Source organism: Archocentrus centrarchus, chromosome 24, assembly GCF_007364275.1.
Source record: "Archocentrus centrarchus isolate MPI-CPG fArcCen1 chromosome 24, fArcCen1, whole genome shotgun sequence".
NCBI classification, from domain to species: domain Eukaryota; kingdom Metazoa; phylum Chordata; class Actinopteri; order Cichliformes; family Cichlidae; genus Archocentrus; species Archocentrus centrarchus.
This window is the reverse complement of record NC_044369.1, coordinates 14,173,621-14,199,874: the sequence shown is the minus strand read 5'-3', so window position 1 is coordinate 14,199,874 and position 26,254 is coordinate 14,173,621. Positions and strand designations below refer to the sequence as shown.

Below are 26,254 nucleotides of genomic sequence, written 5' to 3'. Positions count from 1 at the left end.
AACCTTAGCCGAGTGCCTTAACTTAACCAGGCCAGCTCAGTTTAGTCTGAGTTGTAGAGGAAATTTAGTTTTAGGTTTTTATCTCTCTGGTGAGGGATGCACAACTGTGGGGGCCGTGAGTGGCATGCACCAGCCCGTGCATTATCTTCGGCTCTTTACTTCCAATCAATATCGGTCGATAGAACGGACAGGGGAGCGTCATCACATCTTCCTGACCCTAACACTAATCCGATGTTTTAAAGAAAAATAAAGTTTTTTGGGGAAAATGTGTAGGGAAATGTGTGCATCAGTTAAAATGACTATTTCATCCATCCATCCATTCGCTTCCGCACATCCTGTTAAGGGTCGCGGGGGGGCTGGAGCCTATCCCAGCTGTCATAGGGCGAGAGGCGGGGTACACCCTGAACAGGTCGCCAGCCTGTTGCAGGGCCAACACGGAGTGACAGACAACCTTTCACACTCACATTCATGCTCTCATTCACACCTATGGGCAATTTAGATTAGCCAATTAACCTAACCCCAGTAAGTGCATGTCTTTGGAATGTGGGAGGAAACCGGAGTACCCGGAGGAAACCCACGCAAGCACGGGGAGAACATGCAAACTCCACACAGAGAGAGGGAGAGGCCTGGGCCAAGGTGGAATCAAACCCAGGCCTTCCAGATGGTATTCTAACTGTGAGGCAGCAGTGCTAACCACTACGCCACCGTGCTCAATTTTCTCACTTAGCAATCAGCGCAGTGGCACAAGAGAGCGTGGCTTTGTAAGTCACATGTGAAATTTAAATATAACAGGAGTCTAGCGGTTGTCATTTTTACTGTTCTGGCATAAAGCATTGAAATAAAATGACTATTTTTTTATCTTTTTTTTTTTTGCATCTCTGATTGTCAATACTTGAGAGAACAACTTTTAAAAAAAGAACAAAAATTGCATATTCTGAAAATATAGGGTCAGGTTCAGGGTCATCACTGATGATTAGGCCTCAGAGGGCCCAATTTCTTTTAATTTTTTTTTTTACATTTTACACAGCCTCTCTGCTATAGCAGAAGGGAGGCTTTCTATTAAAGGGTTTCAACAGTTTCCAAACATCAGTAAACATCATTGCGCCGACACACAGTTATTTTCTATGACAGCAGCGCAAGGCACAATCATGCATCAGACAACTGGCAATTGGGACTCTAAAACGAAGTGTAAATAAGTCCTGCACGTACATCAGCTTTACACACAGAACATATTTACATTTAATTTTCAACTCTCAGATTTACACTGTCTCTCACACACACACACACACACACACACACACACACACACACACACACACACACACACACACACACACATACACACACACACACACACACACTACATAGGCACATGCAGCAGAGTGCCCACTGATGTCTCATCTCCAGACAGCAGATTACTGGTTTAGGATTTACAGTTTTAACCCCGTCACACTTGAGGAAGACAAATCAATGTCCCTGCAGACGTCAGCTCATACTTATGGCTTTATTTATGTATATCCAAGGACGAGCCAGGCAAAGCTTTGAGAACATTTTACTAATCTCATGGAGGGGCAGTTGATGCATTTAGATGATTACATTCAAAACCATATAGTATTTTTTGATGTAATTCTGCCAATGAAGCAGGGAAACAGAATTGCTAAGTACTAATAACATAGAGTGCAGGAGGTATTGTGGTAATTAGCTGAAGAGAAAGTGGTAGTTTTCCATCATTTACAGGCAGCCAAACAATTAAATCAAATGAAGTAGCTAAGACAGAATCAGATTTAACAAACAAAATTTTTGTGGAAATATAAAGCGAGAGAATCTGCTAGTTTCAGGATAACTAAAGGATGTGGGAATGTGAAGACAATGAGAGGAGAGGAGGAAAGAGGAACGGGTCGCACAAGGTCAAGATTCAATATTTGCGCCCACGAGGCTCCAGATTAGCAGAGAGAGGAGCAGGATGGGTGAAGAAAGAGAGGAAAAAAACATAAAAAGAAGGCGCTGAACTCTTACCTTTCTACCCTCAAGGAATTTAAGAGCTGTACCAATGTTGGCGACCCAGTGGATCCTTTTTAGCTTCTTGCCCTGTTCACATGGCTGGAAGGAGAAAGGAGAACAATGGATATGGAAAGAAAGAGAGAGAGAGATTGAGAGGGAAAGAAAACAAGAGGATAAAATTTAACAGTGGTTTTGGAAAGAAGTAACTTAAGTATATATTGCAGCACATGTTTAAGAATTTGGCACAGTTTAAACAGACAATAAGACATAAATTTAAAAAAAAAAGAGAATAAAGGTTCTGAAATACTGAGACTAAGAGGCTGTGTTTGACTATAAACAGTTGGATCAATAGGACAGAGAAAGATTAGACCTTAGGCAGTAAAAATCCTCAAGCTGTGTGTGTCTTTGTCTGTGTTTGTGAACTCTGATCTGTACTTGTTAATCTGGGCTTTCCCACTCAATTCAAACATCCTAATAAATGCAGATCAATAAGCGTTTCCATATAACTGTGGTGCATTTCACTTTCACTGCACTGGAGATTGACTATTGCTATATAAACAGTCAAAAATTACAGCGTTTCTCTGTTATTGGATCAGTTTGAGCCGGGTTATACACCGGGCCAGTGTGAGAAAGTAAAAAATGTAATCTAGAGAGATCAGAGGAGAGGAACTGTTTGAAGTTTGTAGGCAAATCACATGATGCAGAAATGGCCCAGAGGCTCACCAGCTTTTGCCCTGAGAGGACTTCCAGCAAGGCCAGCAGCATCACACCATCCTTTATGTCCTCAAAGAGGTCCGTCATCACCAGGGGAGGGACACGCTGCCGAAGAAAACAAACACAGCCATGTTATTTAGGTGTATGAATGTAAACTCAAGCGCAATGCTTAAATCAGTATCATTTTGGATTTTAACGTTGAGAACAACATGAAAACAAGAAGGCAATTACACAGTTAAAAACCTCATAATTTTCGAGCAAGATATTTCTAAACAAGTGACTGAATTTATGTAACTCCTTGCGCAAAAACCAAGCCCTCACTGTTTATATAAAGGTTTCATGTCACACAAAGCTTCCCCAGTTTTCTCGAAACCCTAAAGACTGAAGATTATAGTGCTAATAGCTCCAGCAATGTACAGAAAACTATGAGGCAAGTGTGTTTTTCTGCACATTATCCCCCACAAAGCTGCACAGCATATACATAAACCAGAATATAATACATATATTACACTGTAAGACATTAATTTAAACTTGTGGAACATGGATAAAGAAAATCTTGTGCTAGGAAACCAAACAGAGTTTGGTGGTGCCATGCATTACTGACAGCTGGATTCACCCATAAGCACAGGCTCAGGGGACTCTGAACGGCTTCTTCAAATCCTAAAATATGCTGATGATTTCAAACTGTATGCTTCCCATTGACTTCTTCCCTGACCTGACACAGACTTCCAGACTTGAGGAAATCCACATATCTCTGTTTCTCGCCGCCGCCACATCAAGGATTTCTCTTAAAGCACAGTCACATGCTGGGGCTGAGGAGAGGTTTAGAGGGGAGGGGGGGAGAATTCAGACGAGTGAACCATTCACAGGGAGATTAGCGGCAAAGGGAGTGAGTGAAGAGAGGAAAAGCGAAAAGCAGAGATGTGCACATGAGTGTGTGTGCAGCCGGAGTGAAAATATATACGGCCCCAACAAAGTGAAAATGTGAGAGAGGTTTAATTGAGAAGAAGGAGTGGCAGTGAAAAACATGACAGAGGGAGAGAGAGAAGGGACACTAACCTCACGTCTTTCAAATTTAATTAGCAAATACAGCAGCGCTTCTCACTAATTCCTCTTCTAACGTCGTTTCATGGCTTTGGATATTAGAGTTTTCAGACAGCACTTGTGCCCATATCATAACTGACAGAAGAAGCACTTAGAAAAGAGCCAATTCAAAGGGATAAATTATAGCATGAGCTAATTGAAGTCAAATTTACCTATTTGTTCATTATAATCCCAAAGCTAATGAGAAAATTTCAGACTAATTACGAAATAAGAAAGTAATATTCATTCCCTCTGCTCGGCAACATGCGGTTAAAAAAAAAAAAAAAATCACAAACTTAATGAGCTAATTACACATGAGCGTCTGGATCATAATTGATTGTGAGCAGAGGAGTTTGAGGATGTGCTTCTGTCTGTGCTCTCTTGTTATTCCCCTGGTATATTTGACTGGATCCCCAAAGATCAACAGCATGAAAGCCACAGGAAGGGGCAGAAACAAAGAGAAGACTGAAAGGGGTAAGTTTGAATTGCAATACATCCAGTTTGAAGGGACAATTAAACCTAGGAGGCTATTGTCCAAGTCTTTTGAGGATGATGGTATTCTGAAAGGGAATTATTAAATACTGATGGAAATAAGTTTAACTTTAAATAATGCAGGACTTAAGAGAATATTTATTTGAAATAATTTGTGGATGCAAGCAACAATAATGACAATGAAAGACTGAAGACATAAACTGATCTTAAAGCTACATTATGGGCAATACTGAAAAAAAAAAAGCACTGGCTCTGTCCAAGTGCTATAGTACAATCATGTATTTAACAGCCATACTATTCAAATCTACTTTCTATGTGGAATTTGGATGTTCTCTTGGAGTACTCTGGCTTCCCCTCACAGTCCGAAGACATGCCCATTTGGTTAATTAGCCATTTTAAAATAGCCTAGGTGTGAATTCTGAGTGTGAATGGTTGTTTGTCTCTCTGTGTTGGCCACTACAGACTGGCAGCCTGTCCAGGGTGTACCCCACCTCTTGCCCCTATGCAAGCGGGGATAGGCTCCAGCAGAGGAGAATAGAGAGATGTAGTGTTCAGCAAAATCATCATTTTAGCTTAGTGTATGACTCCTAAACACAAAGTACAAGTTGAAATGAAAGAAGAAAAAAAAACACTGTCATAAATTTAAAAAAAAAATAAATTTGTTATTGGCTGTGCCAACAACAAATTAACAGCCAGACGCCACAAGCATAGTTGGCTGCTTGAAATTTTTAATATGAAAAACATACCAGCAGCAGAGTTAGCTACAGCACATGCCATGCACCATGATTTACTGGGTCTGAACTTCTATCACCCTCTCCCCTCACTCTAACCCCCCCAAAAAAAGAGCAAGCAGTGGGAGCAGAGACGTAAACAGTGAGAGAGGAGCTGGGAGCTTCATTTTTTTACGGCTTTAATCTCAAAGAACACTTGCTTCACTGATGGCTGAACTAAAGCTGTTTTCTGGGAAAATGCCTGAAAGCTGATGAGACCTCTGCTGTTCACACTGGCCGCTCTGTAAATAAGCTTTAACATTCTCAGAAAGGATTTATCAGAATGGAAACTTGGGGTCTGCTGATTGAAACCCCGCTACTGAGGTATACTGAAATATACTGTGAGGAGAGCAATTTTGCAAGTTGAGGGTGAGTCAGTGGCTCTAAATGACATCAACCTTTATCTAAATGAAATGCACACTCTGGAAAAATACTACCTTGCAGCTCTCATATAGTTCATATCTTTGGCGAGTTAATCTGGTGAACTAATGAGAGTCATTCATCTTCTGTATAAATTACCAGCTCCAATAGATCCCCTCTCATACAAAGTCTTTGTCAGAACTCATAAGACTTCTTTTGTTATACCTGTGGAGCAGAAAAGTGAGGGGGAGGGTGGAGATAGCAAAAGGAAGCCCTCATGCTATGGCTCAACTCACCTAACGATTAATCACATACCTTTAGGCAATGAATTAAAGACCTGTGATAACTGGAGTGGCCTAATCATCTGCATGGCCAAGGGCATGATTTATCCCTGTGAGAGCAGAGCCAAACCAACTGTTAAAGCTTCTCTGTCTTCATCTTCTCCCTCTATCCTCCTGTCTCACTTTCACACCACTTTTTTTTGCCTAATGTGTATGAGTAGCTATATGCGTGAAAGTGAGCACATAAAATTCCAGATAATCTCTACTAGTCTGCAGAATGATGACTTCAAGAAATGCCCCTCTTTATCCTTTGCACCACCTTTAAGTTAGTGAACCTTTACCCCTGCTCATCACAAAGCTCTTTGAAAATTCACCAAGCCGCCATGGCAGCCAAGACATTTTTAAGACAAATATAGGCCAATCAGTATCACTATGGTAACATCAGGCATCAGGTGAAAGTGTACGCAGCTCCACGATGAGCGAGGAGGACATCAGCTACATAATTTGATCAATTTGACAGAGCGAAAAGCACAGGGAACAAATATGGTTTTCTCTTCCAGGGAAGTGTGGTGGTATGACTAATCTATTAATTACCTGAATCCATTAATTAAGGCAAATTTAAATGGTTTTTTAATGAAGTCTCCAGGATCTTTGTTGGATCAGTTCATTTGAGTTTTTAACTGCACGAATGTTGTTCTAGCAGGAACCATCTTATTGTACTTTATTCCAAAAGATTAGACATCTGTCCTTAATGCTGAAAGCTATGTCAGAAAATAAATGTCACTCTCCTGCTTTTAGAGCAAATATAGAACTCAGACAAAGCCGCAACCTCTGGGATGAAAATTAGCCCATAGCTGAAGTGTCAAAACTACAGCCCCATGAATGGCCACTTGAAGCTGGTTGTAAAAACAGGTCAATTCCCCTAGACTGCTATGTTAAAAAATGGTCAGCTTTAGCCAGAGATTTTTTTTTTTTTTTAATTTATTTATTTATAGGGAAGTGGAAAAGAGGAAGACCACATAGGATGTTCATGTATGTAGTGATGAAAGACATACAGAGGGTTGGTGTAACAGAAAAGGATGCAAGGGATCGGGTGAGATGGAGGCAGATGATTCGCTGTGGTGATCCATAAAAAGAGGAGCCGAAAATAGAAGAAAAAGAAGATCCTGAGATGTTGGATCTACATCTACTCGTCTCCATATTTACGGTCCTTCTCATTTAACCAAAAAGAAATGTTGAACTATTCCTTTAAGCTTCATAGTCCAAACTTCTTGGGAATCCCTCAGCAACATTTTCAATGACCATGAAATAGCAAAAGGACCACAGCTCTGCTCTACTGCAGGAGAATGGCTTGATAAATAAAGTATGTGGTTATACTTTAAATGTTATTAAAAATTCACAGCATTTAAATATTGGGCTGTGTGTATAATTTTCTGCTGGCACAGTCCTGAGACGTGCTTATTTAATATTACGTCATGGTTTATTCCCTTCTGAGTGCTCTTCAAATGAATTTTCTGCTCCACGTCTCCGCAGTTCAAGGCCTCCACAGCTGTCGTAATCAAATAGGGAACCTTGAGAGGAGCGTCACTGATTGGAATAACACTTAATTGTGTTGCACTGTGCCATATTTGCTTTGTCTGCCTATTTCTGACATACCATTTAAGCATTAATGAGCGAAACTGATGAGCCTAACGTAGTATAATGCAATAATTACAGGCCCCTCAGCATGTGGTGGCATCAAGTGTGTTTGTTTAGGATAAGTTGCAGACATATTGTCCAAGAACATCGAGTAGACAAATGAAGAGCAGGCTTTAATGAAAAACTCTTATCATAAATAATCTAAATTGGCCCATACTGAGATAAAGAGGTTACTAAGATGTAAATTAATGACTGTAGCTTGGGGAGGGGGGGGGGTTATACAGTGTATTAAATGCTGTAATGTGTAAGCGATAATTAGAGTGAGAGTAAATCCTTGCTAGTAGCTATATAAGATTGAAGGAATAACAAGGAATAAGAAAGGCATGCAAGAAAGAAGGACCATGTGTGGTCTGAGCTGGAACAGGCAGTCCCATGACCAGCTCCCAGAAAATGTCAGAGCATGCACACAAGATGCAGTAAAGTCACTCACAGTGGAAAAACATTGAGATCGGGGAGTTTTAAAACAAACACCAGCACCAGCTTTTGTGTAAATGGATAACACAATGCTGGCAGTAGCAGTGAGACTCAACCAGACTTTCTTACCTTTGCCAAGTGGGAATTGATCCATTTTGTGAACGTCCTTTTCTGCACTGCTTCCTGCTCATCTGTAAATCAGAGCCCAGAGCATTACTATTAGTCACAAACAATAATAAACAAAGAAGAGATTAAAAACACAATCTTCTCATTGTCTGTTGTGAGTTGATTGGGCTTGCAATGCTGGATGGAGCCTCTTGTTATCTTTGATAATATTCCTGCCTCTTTGTGTCAGTCACACCAAATCATACCTTACGCTAATGTACAAAGAGAAGGCATTTGACATTTACAGATGGCATTTTCATTATCTGAACTCCTCTTGTTGAGGACGGAAAATTGTGCTCTCAAAAATGCCCTTTAAATGAAAGAAGGCCAGTGGTTCTCCCTCTTATCTGCCATGATCTAGTCATTTCTGAGTACAGTTTAAGCATGAAATCTGTTGCTCTGTTCAGTTCTGTGATCATAGTACACAAAGCCAACATTACTCCAAATTAATTGGTATTGTTTATGGCAGCTAAGGTAATGAAGCCCCTTTTGGAAAGACACAATCAATAGCATAGATGTCTGCTGACAATATCCCCTAAAAAGCCACTTAACCTAAATGAGAATAATATAATAAATCAAGTCAATCTATGTCCAAGCATGTATACAATTTCCTATGCATTTACAGGATGAAAGTATGTGTTTGTGTTTTGCTGGCTTTTTACCAACTAATGCACAGTTTGTTCGGCGTGATGTCTTGCGTCAGCAAAATTCAATGTTTTGTGTAGCCCATGTATGAAAAAAAAAGAACTTGAATGAGGTTATCTCAGGGAAATTCATGTGCAGCTGCTACACTTATATTATTAGAGTGTACACAACCACACAGCCTACCTGGGACTCAGAGGATCACACACAGCAATTTATGTTTTTTTTTTGTGTGTGTGTGTGCCGTCTGTGCTGCAGAACAATATCCTTGAGATAAGCATGTTATCAGTGAGAGAGGACGTCTGACACAGCGCCTCCCTCTACCTTAATGAAATATGCTGACACCTTGATTACACTCAAGTTGGTTAGTGTGTCACTGGGTACTATGAACAGAAGCAAATGGTAAGAGGTCTGTGTCAGAGGGGAGGTATCGCTCATACATAATGCAGACACACTCACACATAGTCATGCGTGCCACTGAGCAGATCCCCACTCTACGAATTAATCTTTTGATTGGGTCCGAGAGTAATCAAATATTGATGGGCGGTAATATTGGATGAGAATGGGAAAGATGCCCCACACACACACACATACACACACACACACCCTACAGCAGGAACATGCGTGACGGAGAACATGCCTGCACGTGCGCGCTCAGTGCCAGCCTCTCAGTCTCAGGGACGAGGTGACTTTGAACCTGCCGCACACACGCAATCACTCTTAAGCACGCACGCTCAGATTCTTTCAATATCACAATGGGAAACAGTTGTCCTTCGCAGCAGCATTTTAACACAGTTGATTACCTTCTATATCACTTGTCTCATGCACAGTCCCTGACTTCCCAATTTGACACCCCCACAGTGAATATTACCTTAATAAATGATCAATAATTCAGCTAGGGAAAAGAGTACAAACTTGGTGAAAACAAGCCAACCAGTTGTCAAACGTATTTTCTTTCTAACTTATCAGCAGAATAGACTGATAATGTGATTTATCTATCAGAGACAAGCTGGCAGACAGAATGCTGAATATGTGGTATCCAAATACTGATGAGCAGAGAGGCAGATAGCTACAGGGTCAGACAGAGAGATAAGGAATCAAACATTTTGACAGTCAACCCGCTGTGCTGTGACACCTGCAGTGAGTTGTTACTTGTCTGTTGGGCATGCTTGTTTCACCTGCTGGAGACCTACACACACAAAAACACACACATAAACATACACAGGCAGATACATGCACTCACTCACTGACTCTGCCAATGTGAAAATGCCCCCTTCAGATGTCTGCTCATTTCACTTTATATACACACTCTCAGCTTAAAAAAAAAAGAAAAACATATCCTTCAGGGAACACTTTGTAAGAAAATTACACTGCAAAATTCACACAATTGTTCATGTTTGCACACATACACATCTATATCCTGCAGGCACGTACAGTCCATGCTGCAGTGCCGTTCTAAATCACACACCCAACACACATGCAAAATATACATTTTGTGCACTTGCTTTCTTTTTAAAGTCTCTCTGTCTCAGTAGGAAACACACACAGCCACGCACGCAGACTGCCCCACTTACCCCGGAGGTAGTGGTAGAAGCCCACCACCAGGTTGAGGGATGTGTTCTTTTTCGGGGAGGCTTCGCCCCCTACTCGCCGTGCCATCTTGTGCCCCAGACTACGCCTCGATTTCTGCCTGTTCTCATGGGAACATTGAGAGGACATCAACGACAACCTCCGGGAGAGGCAACACTTGCCCTTGCTCCTGCCCTTGTTGACCACCCCCACCCCACCGTTTTTTGGGAAGGTGTCTTTAAAGAGCTCCCTGGAGCACCAGACCTCCTGAGATGACAGAAGTGGAACTGTTGCGCTGAGGTAAAGCAGTGAGGAAGGAACCACGCTCTTGTCCTGTCGCCCTTTACGTACTGCTGTCCTCTGTCCTGTCCTGCAGTAACGGACTGCAGACTCAGTCAGACTCAGTGGTTTTCCTGCCTGTTAAGCAGCTTGAGAGTGTGATGTGAGAGTACGCGTGATGCAATGACTGTTTGTGTGTATGTGTGTAAGAGAGTGCTGCGCAGTGCCGGCTTGCCTCAGCATCAATCTTTTTTTGCTTAGTCCCCCTCTCCCCCTCTCCCTCTCGCTCTTCCCCTCTCATACATGCTCTACCTTGGTCCTTCCCTCCTACTTGTTCTCTCTCTCTCTCTCTCTCTCTCTCTCTCTCAATTTTTCGCTATAGGCTGCAGGAAAAATCCACTTCCCTCCAATGGCCAGCCAATCAGAGCGCGTGGGAATGAGTGATGTCACAGTAGCCCCATCCGGATGTGTAGGGGGAGGACTGAGCGGTGGTGGGTGGGTTAAAGGAGACCATTTAGCAGGTTAGTAGAGATAAAGCGGGAGTGCTACTGTGACAGCACCGTACACACAAACACACATGTTCTAAGGCGTGCAGGAATTCCCTATGTGCTGCTGGCACTCTGAATTCCCCTCCTCTCTCTGCCTCTGTCATCCACACAGATACCATGCAGTGCTCTGAGACAAGCAGCTTTTTACTCCATAGAGCCTGCAGGGGAGTAGACTATCACTGACAATCATCCTGTCTGATCTGCTACTGTACTCCCTTCAAAAAAGAGCCACTTTCATCTCAGCCAGTCACAAACAGTACATCTGTCTGTTTGTTTTCTCTCGGGGAAGGGAGTACTGAACAGAAGAGGAAAAAAATACAGGAGAATGCAATATCTGGGATAAGAATTGGATGTCACACTGCATGAAACATAAATAGTCTACAAAGTGTCTAAGACAAAAACAATATAGGGAATTCCAGAACAAAGATAACAGTGTTAGTCGTGTTTTAATCCACTTTCATTCTGATTCAGTCATGCTGTGGAAATTGCACTGCTGCTGGTAAAAGATTTACTGTTAAACAAGGCAACAAACAAACATAAGACAATGGCCGCATTGTTTGTACAACTACTGAGAGTTCAGTTTATAAAGATATGTTCTCTGGGTGCAAGAAGTCCCAAGATGATACTGGGAATTACACAAAAACCAATTTGTGCCATTCCTTTTGATTGAACATCTCATGATGTTGCATAAAGCTGGGTGTGCATGTAGCATGGCTGTAGTAAAATTAGAAAGTGTCCCAGTATGTTGACCCTTTGTCCTGTCACGCTCTGATTTGTATCTCTGTTTCTGTCTGGCCTACGCTCTCTTGTATTCAACTTTTCTATTTGTTTCCCATTTCCTCTAACAAACACAGGTGTTTGCACACACATGGACACAAAAACATGCAGCCAGTGTGAGCTCTGGCAGTATTAAAAGCACCAAGCTCCTCTTTGAACCCATACTCAGAGAGTTTCCTGGAAAGCAATATTCATGCTGAAGAGCTTGGTGCATCTTATATCTGCCTTAAAGATGAAAGGACCATTCATCATTTGTATGATTTTTTCCCTTTTTGTTCTTTGGGTTCTCCCCATAAGGGATTTTAATTATAAAAGTCATCAATAATCGATGGCAGCTGTCATCTGCTATCTGTCTGCTGATAATCACATCGTTGACACTCCTCCCTCTAACAGCCCTGGAACTAGCCGTCATAATATGAGCCTATTCCACGGATGTGTCTTTGAAATGAGTGTCTGTCAGGGTGCGCTTTACATTTCTGAACGTACAGTTTGAGAGCTGTGTATGTGCCGGACTGTGCAAGCATTTTAGCTTGACTGGGAGTTCAAAGAAATATTCATGCAGCCCTGTTTTTTTTTTTTTTTTTTTATATTTACATTTGCATTGCCTTTACCAGCCTTCTCTAGACTATAAAAAACATGATTTATACCAGTGGAAAGCAGAATCCATTGGGGCTATCATTTTGTGCAAACTCGCAATCCCAATTCAATAAAATTACTGCAAGAAAATCTTTTGGTCCACACTGCGCTGCAGCCAGACAAAGATCTATTGTTCTAGTGAGCCCACACATTATCAATGATGTAAATAATAAAACAGAATATATTGACCAACACACAGCGTGTTTCCATTTATTCCAACCTCTCTGCTAAGTTCAAGGTGTTGCTAAAGAGCTGCACAGAAGTCAGAAGTGTGAGGGAACTAGCCGAGGTGCTGAACCCGCAAACGAGACTTTTTAATCCACTTTAATACAGTAAATTTAAATAGTGACCAGTTATAGTTATGCTGGCAGTCCAAATCTTTTAAGCTACAGTATTCTGGTTTTGTTGGTGCATTTTAGATAATTCTTCCTTTTTAACAGCAACAAATATGGAAGCAGAACTTCTCTGTGAGCTAAACTGTTAAGAAAAATAACCCCGGGACAAAAATCAAAACAACACAGTGAGGATTCATGGGACTTATTAGACTTCACCACAGGAGTGAAGAGAACCACAGGGTGAGCAGGTGCACACAGACATTCACACACGCACGCACGCACGCACACACACGCACGCACACACACACACACACACACACACACACACACACACACACACACACACACACTGAACAGAATAAGCTGAATGGAGACAATCACTTTCACATCTACTGTATGTACAAGAATAAACCAACAGACTCCTTTAGGCTGCAGATCTCAGGAGTGTTTCAGTCTTTCCAAGAGAAAAAAAAAAGAGGGGGGTGGGGGGTTGAAACTGCCTGAACCTCAGCTGTTCTGGATCTCTGTTGGAGCCCCTGGCAGCCCCAGAAAATACCAGATCCTTCACTGAGGTTGTGGAGGTTGGACATGGGTCAGCACCCGGCGCTCACACAGGTATGTCTGCGGGGTACAATGCTTCCTGAGGAGAGGAGGAACCGTCTCTTTTCAGCCATTAAAGGAAAAACAAACGGCCCCCTGGAAGGTGGAATAACGCTGCTTCTGCTCATCATATAATATATTCACCCTAAGGATATTTGGGTTTGCTCTCTGAGAGAACAAGACTTCTTGTTTAGCCCTTAATGACTGTGCAGAGACACAGTGCCACCTTGTGGATAAGTAAAGCTTTAAGTATTTTAAGTTGCTTTTTTTAATGCCTATTTCACAAAAAGCATTCAAGAGGAAGAGAGATGCAACAAGACATTAAAAAGAACAAGCTCAGCTTTAAACTGCAGCCTCTCAGATGACCCTGCTCTGCACTCAAAGCATTTCTGATCTTTTTTAATCTATTAATGACTCCACAACTCACCAGCCATAATTATGGTTGGTCACATATGGACTGGCACTCCGCACACTTACTGTACAAGGTCACACACTCTGCTGTCAAGTATTAATGTCATAATACATTGATTTAATCATATTATCTTCATATTATTCAAGCTGGTGGACATTTAAATTCATGGACTTCTGTATATACAATAAGGCCTTTTTAGTTTTCTAAAAATAGTGTGTCTTGCAGCACAACATTAATGGATCATGCCTATTAACACTATCATGCACTAAATGGATGGCTTTGTTGTATGCTGCAGAGGTACCCTATAATTGCTCCATACTCTCTCTCTCACACACAGCCTATTTTGCAACACTTGCACGGACATGCAATCCACTGCATTGACACATAAAGTGATTTTACAGGTTTTCTACCCCTGCTTCTTCCAACAGCTTATTTATCCACTTCCTGACTCCAGCTCTTCTCTTTCACCCCAACAATTCCTAATTTAAAAAAAAAAAAAAACCCTTCTCTGCACTTCCGCTGGAGTACTTTAGCCCTAGCACTCAATAACACCATCTATCATGCTCTTAGCACCTCCACTCAACCCTCACGTCCATTCAGCCTCCTCATTCTCCATCCCACTTCATTTACAACACATTTTTACCAGACCCGACATAAGTGCTGAGACGGAAGTCCAAATGTCAGCCAATTAGCATACCTAATTACATTTCAGTAATAATGATACCACATTAAAAGGACTAAGACAGGGGGAACAAGTCAAAGTGATTATCAAAACAACCCCTTGCATCTTTCAAGCACCATCACTCCCTTTTCAGTAGCAGATGTGCAGAGAAGGCACTTTGTCGTTTGACAAAAATGTCCAAATATCACAGTGTTCATTAAAACCAGGCCACTGATACAGTAATTTCAGCAATTTTAGCACCTGCAGTACTGACACACACACACACACACACCAGCAGATTAGAATGCAAATGAATTACAGAATGAATTACAGTAAAACAAACTAAAGGAATTTATATATATATATATATATATATATATGACAAAAAATATAGGCCTAAACAAATAATCTTACTTAGGGTAAAAAGTATAGTCATTTCAATGATTACTTCAATTATTATTCAATTATTTCAATTATTATTATTAATTGGATTCATTTTTGACAGAGAAGCTGTAGAAAATAAGATATATCCTGCAGCATATTAGTGTTAGTCTGTGAGCTACAATCTTCTATCTTGTTTTCAAGGCCTTCTTTTTCACAGCAAAATACATTTAGGTGAACAAAACCAAATTTTAACACCACACACACAATCAGACCTGAACATGCAGCTAATACAAAGCATCTATTCCACTGGAGGCACAGGGGGTCATATCAAAACACCATTCAGTGGCACTAAGAGCATTAGAAAGACTCAATTTGGCTTTGAAAAAAAAAAAATTCTGCTGGATGTTTCTCTGCTGCTCTCCATGAATGTGTGTGATGATTATGTGTGTGATGATTATGTGTGTCTTTGTATGTGTGTGTGTGTGTGTGTGTGTGGGGAGGGGGGGTTCAGACAGTCTAAGCTCTTTATCCAGGTTCAGCGACCAGCCACACATTACAGGGACGAGTAAAGTGAAAGGACTGGCGTCAGCACACTAAATAAATCACTGTGGCCAGAGCAGTAAATTCAGTTATGAAGCTCGTCTTTGCTGTGAAGTAAAAAATTCTGCCTGGCACGGAGCCAGAATCATCTGCAAAATCCTGTTGCACATATCCACTTGAGTGCATTTATGCCCATCCAGCTGGGCCCATTTTCTGCATTATTAAAAGTGAGCCTAAACCAATTCTTTTTTGTGACCGGCAGATGTATGTGTGCCTTTTTGTTTCACCGAACCCACCTGTCCAATTCATAGTGCAGCTCTGTAAAAGCATTATATTTCATTTCCTTCAAATTTCCCAAACATCACCCGAATTCTTTGGGAGGTTTTAGTCACTAAACATTCTGGATATATTAAAAACAAAACAACAAGCAAAGAGGGGTTTTTGTGTCGAGCAGCAGGGCTGTGTTTGTGTCAGCCTGCAACACAACAGGAAATAACATTTCATAGATATGGCATTTTCATTGCGTTGTTTTTCATTTATTAAATGAAAAGTGATGGTGGACCCTGGCCTTCTGGAAACAAGGTAATTGAATTCAGGAGTAAACAGTTGACAGAGTGGTTCATTTTGCATACACGCTGTATAAAGAAGATAAGAAAATGATTGATGAAATGTTTTAACAAATACGTTCAGGTGTTTTTTTTTTTAATGTCAGAGTTTTTTTCTGTGAGCCACAGATTATTTTTAACGTGAAAACTTGAAAATTACTTATTTCCACATTATCTGGCTGGATGACCTCTATGAGGTCAAGGCTTCACAATCTGACCTCTATTTTTTTTTAAAAACCTTCAAGTGCTAAATTTACCGCCAGAGGCAAAAGTTTCTACTATCCAATCACAATGAGACGGAGGGGAAAAAGGGGGACAGAGGTGTCTGTGGGTGAGAGATAAGAGCCTGCATGACACTCAAAAGTATTACAGATGGTGGCTGAATGTGTCTTGGGGTCAAAAGCTCAGGTGTCAGGATTTTATCAGTAAAGACATTGTTTGGTACGTCCATCAAACCTATCTGAAGCTTCAATCTGACAGACAGCATCAGAGAAGATAGCATATCGTGGAATCGGTGTGGCTTAAAGCTGTAATTTTGGCTCACACTGTATTTAATACTGGGTCAACAGTACCTAATAGTTCAAGATAACATAAATGCTCCTTTCATTAAAGCTTTAGAGGCATTAAATGTCGCTTGGGTTGCAAAGCATTTTAGAAGGAGTCAAAGAACGATTTGATATAATAATTCTTCTTCTTCACTGAAATAATTCAGGAATACACTCTGACCTTTTTGAAGGGGTGACATTTCAAAGAGCCTGTAGAGTGGATGAGCACGACCCACCTTACATATTGTATGGGAGGGACCCTCAGTGACCTAATCTTGTGATATGTCACTCAAATGCTCACTAACTGTCAGGTTAAAGGAGATTAGAATCTGATGCAACAGAAGCTGTCACTGAGAAACTTGCAAAGGCTGAACACAGATATCCATTAGTGCACAGACACACATGTACACACACACACACACACACACACACACACACACACACACACACACGCACACACACACACACACATACACACACACACACACACACACACACACCATTTTATCAAGCATAATGTTCTGTTACAGAAGCAGAGCCTGAACCAGACATGGCCCATAAGCCCACAGGGTGAAAAAAAAAAAATGCCCCGTGCTGGCTGTCATGCGACTGCCATTTATGGCAACGAGTCACAAACACAATCTGGAAGTACAAGGAGAAGAAGCAGCAGAATAAATAACAACTCATGCTGCAGCTCTGTTCCAGACCAGACCCTCTGCCACTGTTCTGGTCTGGTGGCCTTGAAGGCTTGCTCCGGGTCTGTTTAACCACTCAGCTAAACTGCTGACTCCCAGTGCTATAATAGTGGAAGGGGGGGCAAAAAAAACCAAAAAATAGAACGATGCATCACAGCTATTTTTAACACCAAGTGTTTGTTTCGGTGTCTGTGTAAGTCTGGGCACGTGTGTGTGTGTGTGTGTGTGTCAGTGTATGTGTGTGAAGCCACAGTATGCAGAGCCATGGACGATAAATAGTGGTGTCACAGCTAAACAGGAGGCTGGCATGGCTCAAGGTGACCGTCTGCTCAGGCCTTCCTTGGCTGCGGCCGCATCATAATGTCGCCCCTGGCAACAGGATGTCATGCTGGCCCTGTGCCAACCTGAGGATCTGTGCCAGGCCCACTAGCAATCAGGAGCTTAAAAGCTGGTGTGTGGGCTCTTGCTCCCCCCCCCCACTCTGCTTGTCCAGTCCTCATTTTCCTGCTTTTCCCGCTGCCTCTCTCATTCCCATTTTATCCATCTGAAACTCTCAGTATGGGGCTCATGTCTTCCAGATGTGCTGCCCCTCTGTTGCCTATGGCCTTTCCCCTCTCAACCTTTCTCCCTGCTAAGTCTCTTCCTTTACCAAAATTATATCAGTGGGAGAGTTATAAAAATTGAACCACCCTGCATGTTTCCTCAAATGCATCCCCCCTCAAGACACTCGATCTGTGGCTATCTTCTTCTGTACTATGTGATCACAAGCATAGGATTACACACAGCCAACGCAGAAAAAACTCATGCAGGTGTGCACCCAACACAGTGAGAGTTAACAAACTTGGCCACTTGATAGACCAGCAGACGGCAGAGCCCAGAGGCGTAGGCAGGGGATGTGCGCCTCTGTCGCCCACAACGGAGAAAACAGGTGAGAAATTGTAAAAGCAAAAACAGCGCATTGCTTTTCTCATTAATGAGAGACAACAAACGGGCAAATTCCACAGCATATGGATGAGTTCAGGCTGGGAGGTGTTCAAAGCGGCCTCGCCATTCTCTGCCATATGGTGTCACTAATTGCGATGTTTTTTTGTTTTTTTTTCTTTTCGCAGCGACAGAGAGAGGTGCACCAAAAGAGCTGGTTAAAGGGAGGAAAAAACACAATGAAACTGGGGCAAAAGTTTTGATTATTTTGATGTTGCATTGCTTTCTTTTCAAAGGGCCGCCAAATTGAGCCTTGAGGGAGAATGGTTCATTTCATGGTGATTTGAGAACATTACATTCCTTCAAGATGATGAGTAAAATATGTTAAACTAATCAGGGTTTAAAAGGCATACAAGATACCTATATTTATACAACTTTCAGGTGTTAAGAAATTGGATTACAACCAAGTTTTTCCCCAAACATGTGTGAACATAACAATTATCCAACTAGAGCCTGAGATGAAATTTACGGAAAGGTGTCTTGAACAAAGGCTACATAGATTTCATTTACAGCGGTCCTTTGGGCACAAACTCATAACTATATGATACCAGAAAGACAAACAACGTGTTTATGTTGTTTTTGACTTTCATCTGCAGATTAATAATAATAAAAAAACAGTGTTCCTCTTTGATTCCTACAAAACATCTTGATTATATTATCACAGGTTTAGCTCTCGCCTCCCAGGAGATGAACGGCAACCAGAACACATCAAACAAATTTGATTCTGCATGCCCCCGTCACCAAGCTAATGTGACTCTGTACTCTGAAACAAAAACAAGAACTACACAAAGAACTACATGTTACAAAAAGAGAAAAAAGCAGTCTGCCCATTCTCCTCTGACCTCTGGCATCAACTAGGCATTTTCTCTTAGAGAACTGCAGATGACTGGATATTTTCTCTTTTTCAGTTCATTCTCTGTAAACCCTTGAGATGGTTATGTGGGAAAATCTCAGTAGATCATCAGTTTCTGAAATACTCAGAACAGCCCATCTGACACCAGCAACCATGCTGCATTCAAATAACCATTCTTCCCCATTCTGATGCTCGGTTTGAACTTCAGCAGGTCTTCTTGATGATGTGTACATGTCTAAATTCTTGATGCCTAAATTCTAAATCAATGATTGCTTGATTGGATAGCTGTGTTAAGCAGGTGAACCGGTGTACCTAATAAAATGGCCAGTGAGTGTAGCTCAAATAGAGATTTTGCATTTTGTCTGAGAATCATGCAACTTTTTCAACACATCTAGTAAGAATGGTGTATATTCAAACTACAGGCAATATATCAGACATGTGGCACATCTCTACTTGAGGATACAGCTACATACTAAATTCAATAGAAACAAACATTGTCTAAACAGTGTATCTTTGTGGTAATGGCTACTGTGGCTATGATAGAGCAGTACTATTCCTATATCCATAAAGCAACTGTTGGTAAAAGGACCGTTTGTTAAAATGAGATAAAGACTTCACTAACTGGAGCTGACACACTGCCAGAAAAGTAGAACCCAGTCAGAAGAGTGTGGCTGTAACAAGCCACTGACATATTTACAGCTCATGTCACTTACTTTCTCACAGAGTTCACTAAGACTCCTATACCTATGAGCAGTGGAAGCTTGCCATATATCTAGAAACACCATCATTTAGGTGTAGATGAAACATTATGCACCTCTTTAAAACAGAGGTGTCTGCCTGTGGAGGATTTTTTTTTTCATTCTGAGAAGTATGAATAAATAATGGAAACATTTGACACCACTGCATTGTGATAAATGGTTAAATTCTCACTGAATGTGCGTCTGCATGGATCTGTCTTTGCACTGGAGAGATGGCTTGAGGGGAGGCTTCTAAAATTAGATCCATCAGTGTACGATTGGGATTCAAAGTGTGCATCCACACCTGCACACAGTGATGCAGAAGAACCACGTGGCTGCTGATGCTGTTCTCTGCTTTCACAGAAACTGCCACCTCAGAAGCCACACAGTGAGCAGCCATATTGGATCTCAGCTCTAGTGTCACCTGACTTTCCTGCTACTTTGCGAGCGTCATCAATCTGATCCTGTCAGCAACGGATATGTGATCCCGGCACACTGAGATACACCGTTTTCCACTGGAAGCTTGTGAAGTAGTTACAGCCCTGGTGTTTGACTTTTAGCTAATCTGAATAAATGCTGGTTATCTGCTGCTGCTGCAGTAAAAAAAAAAAAAAAAAGTTAGAGCAGAGGTGAGACAAGATTTAAAAATATATATATTTCAAGCTTCTTATTTTAAGTAGACCAATGGTTAAACACAATGGATGTAACAGTGCCAGTGTTACAGCCACAACAAGCTGAGAATATAACTGTCCATTATAAGAAGTCCTGCTACTACTGCCAAGTTAAGAGAGAGGAATAGACTTCATCCTGTCAGCTTCTCTGAGGATTAGCTTTGCTATTGTCTGCTTCCCTGTCAATCCACACACAGAAACACATGCACACACGCACACACATTCGCTGCACTCCACACAGATACACCAAACACACAGTGAGCAAGCGGACAAATAAAACAAACAGAAAATACAAACAAGACTATGACAGTAATGTAGTCTCTCCTACTCCCACTCACCCATTTGATCAAGCTGTTTTTTTTTTCCAAGCTATATCTCTAACAGCTCCAACAGCTACAGCCTTCTCCATCTCTATTTTTAATCATGCCAAGAAGCTGCAGAGCATTTAAAACCAAACCAAAGCACTGATAGGACGTGAAGGTGAGATTAAATAAAACTGATTGTAAACCATAAATTCCACTGTACTTGCATACTGCATGCAGTGACACTGCACATTCCACTGAGTTATGTCCTTCTCATACCCAACATTCAACAACCATATGAACTTGAATTCCAACATTACACATCGAGGACATTCATGTCATGAGGCTCAGATAAATGACACAGATTTTTCACACTAAGTCTCTACCTCATTCTGGTCTGCTGTGTCACACCAAGCTCTAGGTCACCTCTAAACACTCTGCAAACCAAGTTAGAGCAGTGTGAGTAAGCATTTTACGCCTACCTTGCAGCTTCTGCATCACGTTGGTAATATCCCTAGCAGAGTGTCCGTAGTGCCTGGGTGATGCCATGGTGCTGTACTGAGGTCACTAAAGTCACGTCCCAGCTGCTGTGAATCACCCTGGCAGGATCCTCATGCTCTGTCCAGGACTGCAGCAGTTTGGAGTCTTTACACTGACTGATGTCAAGACTGTATCATGTCCATGTTGCTGTTTCTTTTCAAGTCATCCCTGTTACAGTAGCTGTCTGCAATCCTCACATTCTGCAAAGCTCCTCCCCTGATAATGATGATGTAAGTGCAAACTGGATGTGTATGCGAGGATGTATGCGTGTGTGTACTGAACATCTTAGAGGCCCCCCTCCCTTGCCTGAGCCTTTTACTCCTGCAGACAGGATAGCTTTGTGGTCTGCATGTGCTGCCACCTGCTGTCCAACCAAAAGGAATGCTCTTCCATCTCAGTGAGATTTCAGGACAGGACATCTTCTCATGCCTGCTAGTTCTTCACTGGGGAATGTGCATGCCAGCAGAGAGACGCAAGGAAGAAACAAGAGAAATCAGAATAAGTAGCAGAAAATCTGTGACACAGTCTAAATCCTGCTTTAAAAAGAGGTGGCATTCAAAGGCTGTGTCAGCACCAATACATGTTAAGGCTGTTGCAAATTTATCAGACTCAATTTGAGGTGTAGCAGAAAAGTTACACAGAGCAATAAATTTGTGTAATTTGTTGAAATGGTCAAAGCCAAACTTAGGCACTCTCTCCAGAGTGATAACTACAACTTGAGCCAGACTGAAGGACTGATTTATTTGTTTTATTAACAGTGGAAAATGGATGCTATTTACCAAGATTAGCAGCTCTTAAATTACTAAAAATAAAACGCAGGCAAAATAGATGAAAAATAATTAGTTCTAATGACCGGAAAGAGTTATTAAATTGTTATTTATTTGTGTTTTAATGTACAGCACTTTGTGTCAGCTGTGGTTGTTTTAAAGTGCTTTATAAATAAAGATGGTATGGTATGGTATGCTTGGACAAAAATCACTTTTAAATTTGAAAGCATGTTATTTTGAAAATAAGTTAAATGGCTCTACTAAATAAAAATCTAAAAGGAAATTTCTTTTATAGTCAGTCATATAAGGATGTGGAAAATCCTAATGCTTTAAGGCAGACTAACATTTGGTTGGCTTTGTTTGATGGTTAAGGAATGCATTTCCAGCTCCAACCTGCTCTATAAATCAAGTTTTACTAGTGTTGTTCTTTAATATTTTTGCATTGGGTTTCACCTTAAATATACAGTTGTTTAATGTGAATTTATTGTAATAAATTAAATAATACAATGGCTATACAATAATATATTGCCTATATTTTTCTCCTTATTATAAATAATAGATTAGAACTGCTATTTATTAGTCATCAGTCCTAACAAAAAAAAAACTGTGATTTTACTGGTATTAATGGAGCTAGACCATCTCTAGCAGTATTAAATCTAAACATGCATATGTATACAGGAAGCATATGTGCACACCTGTGCATTAGTATGATATAACGCTGTTTCAGTTTATTTGAATAGAAACTAGAACTTGCAGTTGCTACATAATTCACAGCTTATTGAGGAACTTCATGAATTATCTCATGACATCACCTTTACAACCAGCACTTCTGCTGCTCAGGTTAAAAGGGGGGGAGATTGATATCTTTTGTGGATCAAAATCCTTGAAAAGACCCAACTGAGATCCTAAACAAAGCACATTTCTCTTTAAATGTAATTTTAAAAGACACGTGAAGATTCTGGAGCTGGAACGACAAACAGTAATAAGAACAAAGCTCTGCTAATAAAGCATCGCTCTCAAAACACAATGTCCAAGGTATACTGCTCTACAACAGATCAATGCCACTCTTTGAAATGCAGGAGGGAGGCGTGATGAACCACTAGGCTCTGAGCACTTATCGCGATGTGTAATCCCATTAGACAAGTCCTTTCATCATCATCTCAGGAGAGCTCTTAGAAAACTAAAAGAAGGAACTACAGAGCTCTGGCCACAGCGCCATTCAACAAAGGCAGAGACAGAAGGGCAGGACTGGAAAACAGAAAAACTTATAAATGATTGAAAATTCTTTGATTTCAGTAAATGATTGGCAGCAGGTGAACAAGGCTGATTTTAAGGATGGGGATTTGCAGGACAGCCCTCCACTCCAATATCTGCAGTTCTGGATGTCTAGATTTCTGTAAGGTCTTGGCAGCCTTTTGAAGCTCTGCTGTGTGCTGTTTTTTTTTTTTGTTTGTTTGTTTTGGGGGGGGGGGGGGGTTGCAGTGACTGTGTAAACATTATATTTACTGGGAAAAACAGACTTTCAGCCAAAAATATGTGGAGAGAAAATGTGTAGAAACATGAAAACCTCAAAATAACTCCCCAAAATAAGATTAATTGGTTTGGGTGTATTACTGGTAAACCTACCACAAAATATTCTAAACCACAGTGTAAGACAAGGCCAAAAAAAAAAAAATCTATCCAAATTATAGGCCTGACATTACCACTATTAGAAAATCTGGGGACAAAGATTTACCTTGGTGAATTCAGTATCAGCTATACAGGCACTTCTTCCCAATTCAAGTACATGTGTCAGAATTGGATGTTTGACTTGTCAGTGCATTGAAATGTTCTGGGATTTAGTTGGATTGGCCGGCTGCACTGCAGCAGGAATGGACTGCTGAGTCCTACATTTTTACACCACTCAGCTCGAGGTGACCTCTACCGTTCAATGCCCCTGTGGACCAAAACGGATTCAGCAAAAGAGAGAGCCGACAATGCTGCAGCTGAGGAGAGCAGAGACAAAACACTCAGGTCAATAGGAAACCATCCAATACTTACCCTTTTAAGATCCGTTTTCTTATCTAATCATTGCACAGGCAGAGAGCTGGGACCAAGACTGCTAGCATGGTAATCTCTTTCATGCATAGTCAGCAGTTTTCTGAAATCTCATTAGAAAGTTTGCTGTCAACCTGCATGGCAAAATCAACATGCTAAGAGGGAAATGCTGTTCTGCAAATCTATTATATGTCCTGAATTATTATGTCTGAAAAGTTGTTTAATCTAGTATCAAAAATGTTCTTTTCCTTATGAACCAAACCAATCAACCGAACCAAGTTATACTGATGTCCAATATGCACCAAGGTTATTATAAAAAATGTTATGCATTCAATTCAAAAGCCATTTACATATTTTTTCCGAGGCAAAAAAGGACACAAATTTTCACAAATCATGAAAAACCTATGTATCTGCCTTATAGGGCAGTCACCCCATTATTCATTAAGCTGCAGAATGCATGGCTTTTTTCAATGCAACACTGCATGATAATCATTATGTGGAGGTCTGCAAACACACTGTATCACACACTGAAAAGATTAGTATAAATGTTCAAAATATCATTTGGCTTGTAAAAGTCTGCTGATTAGCCAACCAAGATGTTTCTTTCTCCTCTTTTTTTTCTCCTATCTGGTCTATTTCAAACAGCCCAAATGTTTACAGGGTGGGAGCAGACATGCTCTCTGACTTTCAGATCACATGAAGAGACGTTCTCTGAAGTTACCCTGGAGTATTACTCCATCTACTGATCAAAGAGGGGACAGAAGAAACACAGAGAGTCACTTCCTGGTGGCTAGCATTTATTTCTAACCTATACAGCCTCTCTAAACTGAAAGAATATTGCCCAGTTGTTTCTCTTCCTCTCACCTATCTGTTTATTTTTATGAGCTTTACAAAAGGCTAGGGTTCCAGAAGTGCGCAATGATATAAGCTACAGTTTTGAAGGTTAATATTGATTTTTTTTAAATCTGCAAATCTGCATCTTTAATCGCTTCCTAGACCTCTGAAGTCCTTCTGGATGCTTTTTTTTTTAACTAAGATATTAAGGACCCCTTCCCACCACACTGCCCTATCACATTTGATAAATACCGTGAACGTAAGCTATAAAAGCTCAAAGAATGTCTCCACCACATAGCAGTGTGTTGGTCTATTGCCCTTCAGCATCTCTATATCGGAACACAATGGCCTGACATACTATTTTCAGTAAGTTATACAGCAGAGCCAACAATCAAAGGAAGTTCAAGCTTTGGTTGGGATTCGCTCGTTCTCTCTCTCTCTCTTTCTCTCTCATTGTCAGTGAGAAGGCTGAAGTGTTCTTAACTTAATAAACTCACAAAGATTTTGACTAAAATGCCAATAATTTTGTATTTTATTGAATAAGCTGTTTAGCTCCAGAAAGTACAATAAAAATCTGCTGCTGAAGCAAAGGGTTCGGTCTACTTCAGATGCATACCAATGTAACTACTCGCATCCTTCTTTCTGACTGAATTGATTAATTTGCAGATTTGGCTGCAATTTATTTATTTTGTCTTTTTCAAGTACATGGAAACTCACTTCCATGCATTTTATCTTGAGTTGTCAATATTGGGGGGGCAACAACTTGAAATAAAAATGTTGGTGTATCTAAAGAGTAGCTGTGCAGCTTTTCTTTCTTATCAAACTACAGCGCTTTTACTGCACCTCTCCAATCCAAGCACCCCTGATCTGGCAGACACTGTGGAAACACTGAGCTTACTAACAAAGATGCTGCAGGCACTACACATAATATTAAATGCACTTAAAAAATTGCAATCACCATTTCCAGTTAGGGATTTGCCTTCAACTCCCATTTCAAGCCCAGAAATGTAACTGCTGGTGGCCTGTCACCTGTGGTCTCTGATGTGGAAGAAAAAACAAGAGATTTAAATAGCTATCATTTCTGAAAGGAAGGAAAATATTTGTGAGCGTAGTGGGATCTCCTGTGGTAAAAGCTGAAGCTCTTGTGCTGCTGTGGTGATCCTTTTTCTCCAACTATCAACCTGAAGGAAATGATGACAGGGGAAGTGATTACAGAAACACCCGGTCTCTCTACCTCCAGGATCTTTGTCCTGGATAGATAAGCCCCTCCTGTTGCTAATTTCCAGCAGAAAAGCAGGAAATGTGACAGTGTAGTTTTCCGCTTCC

The 26,254-nt window shown here is 40.9% G+C and overlaps 1 protein-coding gene across 1 annotated transcript in view; it reads right to left on the bottom strand.

The window, feature by feature from the left end:
- The window catches only part of syne1a (spectrin repeat containing, nuclear envelope 1a), a 137,007-nt gene extending 115,716 nt beyond the window's left edge, over positions 1-21,291 (bottom strand). Inside the window, 4 exon segments of the mRNA XM_030721981.1 lie at positions 2,017-2,100; positions 2,725-2,820; positions 7,943-8,004; positions 21,233-21,291. Coding sequence (XP_030577841.1) covers positions 2,017-2,100; positions 2,725-2,820; positions 7,943-8,004; positions 21,233-21,248 — 258 coding nt within the window. The 5' untranslated portion in view covers positions 21,249-21,291.
- Positions 21,292-26,254: the final 4,963 nt, after the last annotated feature.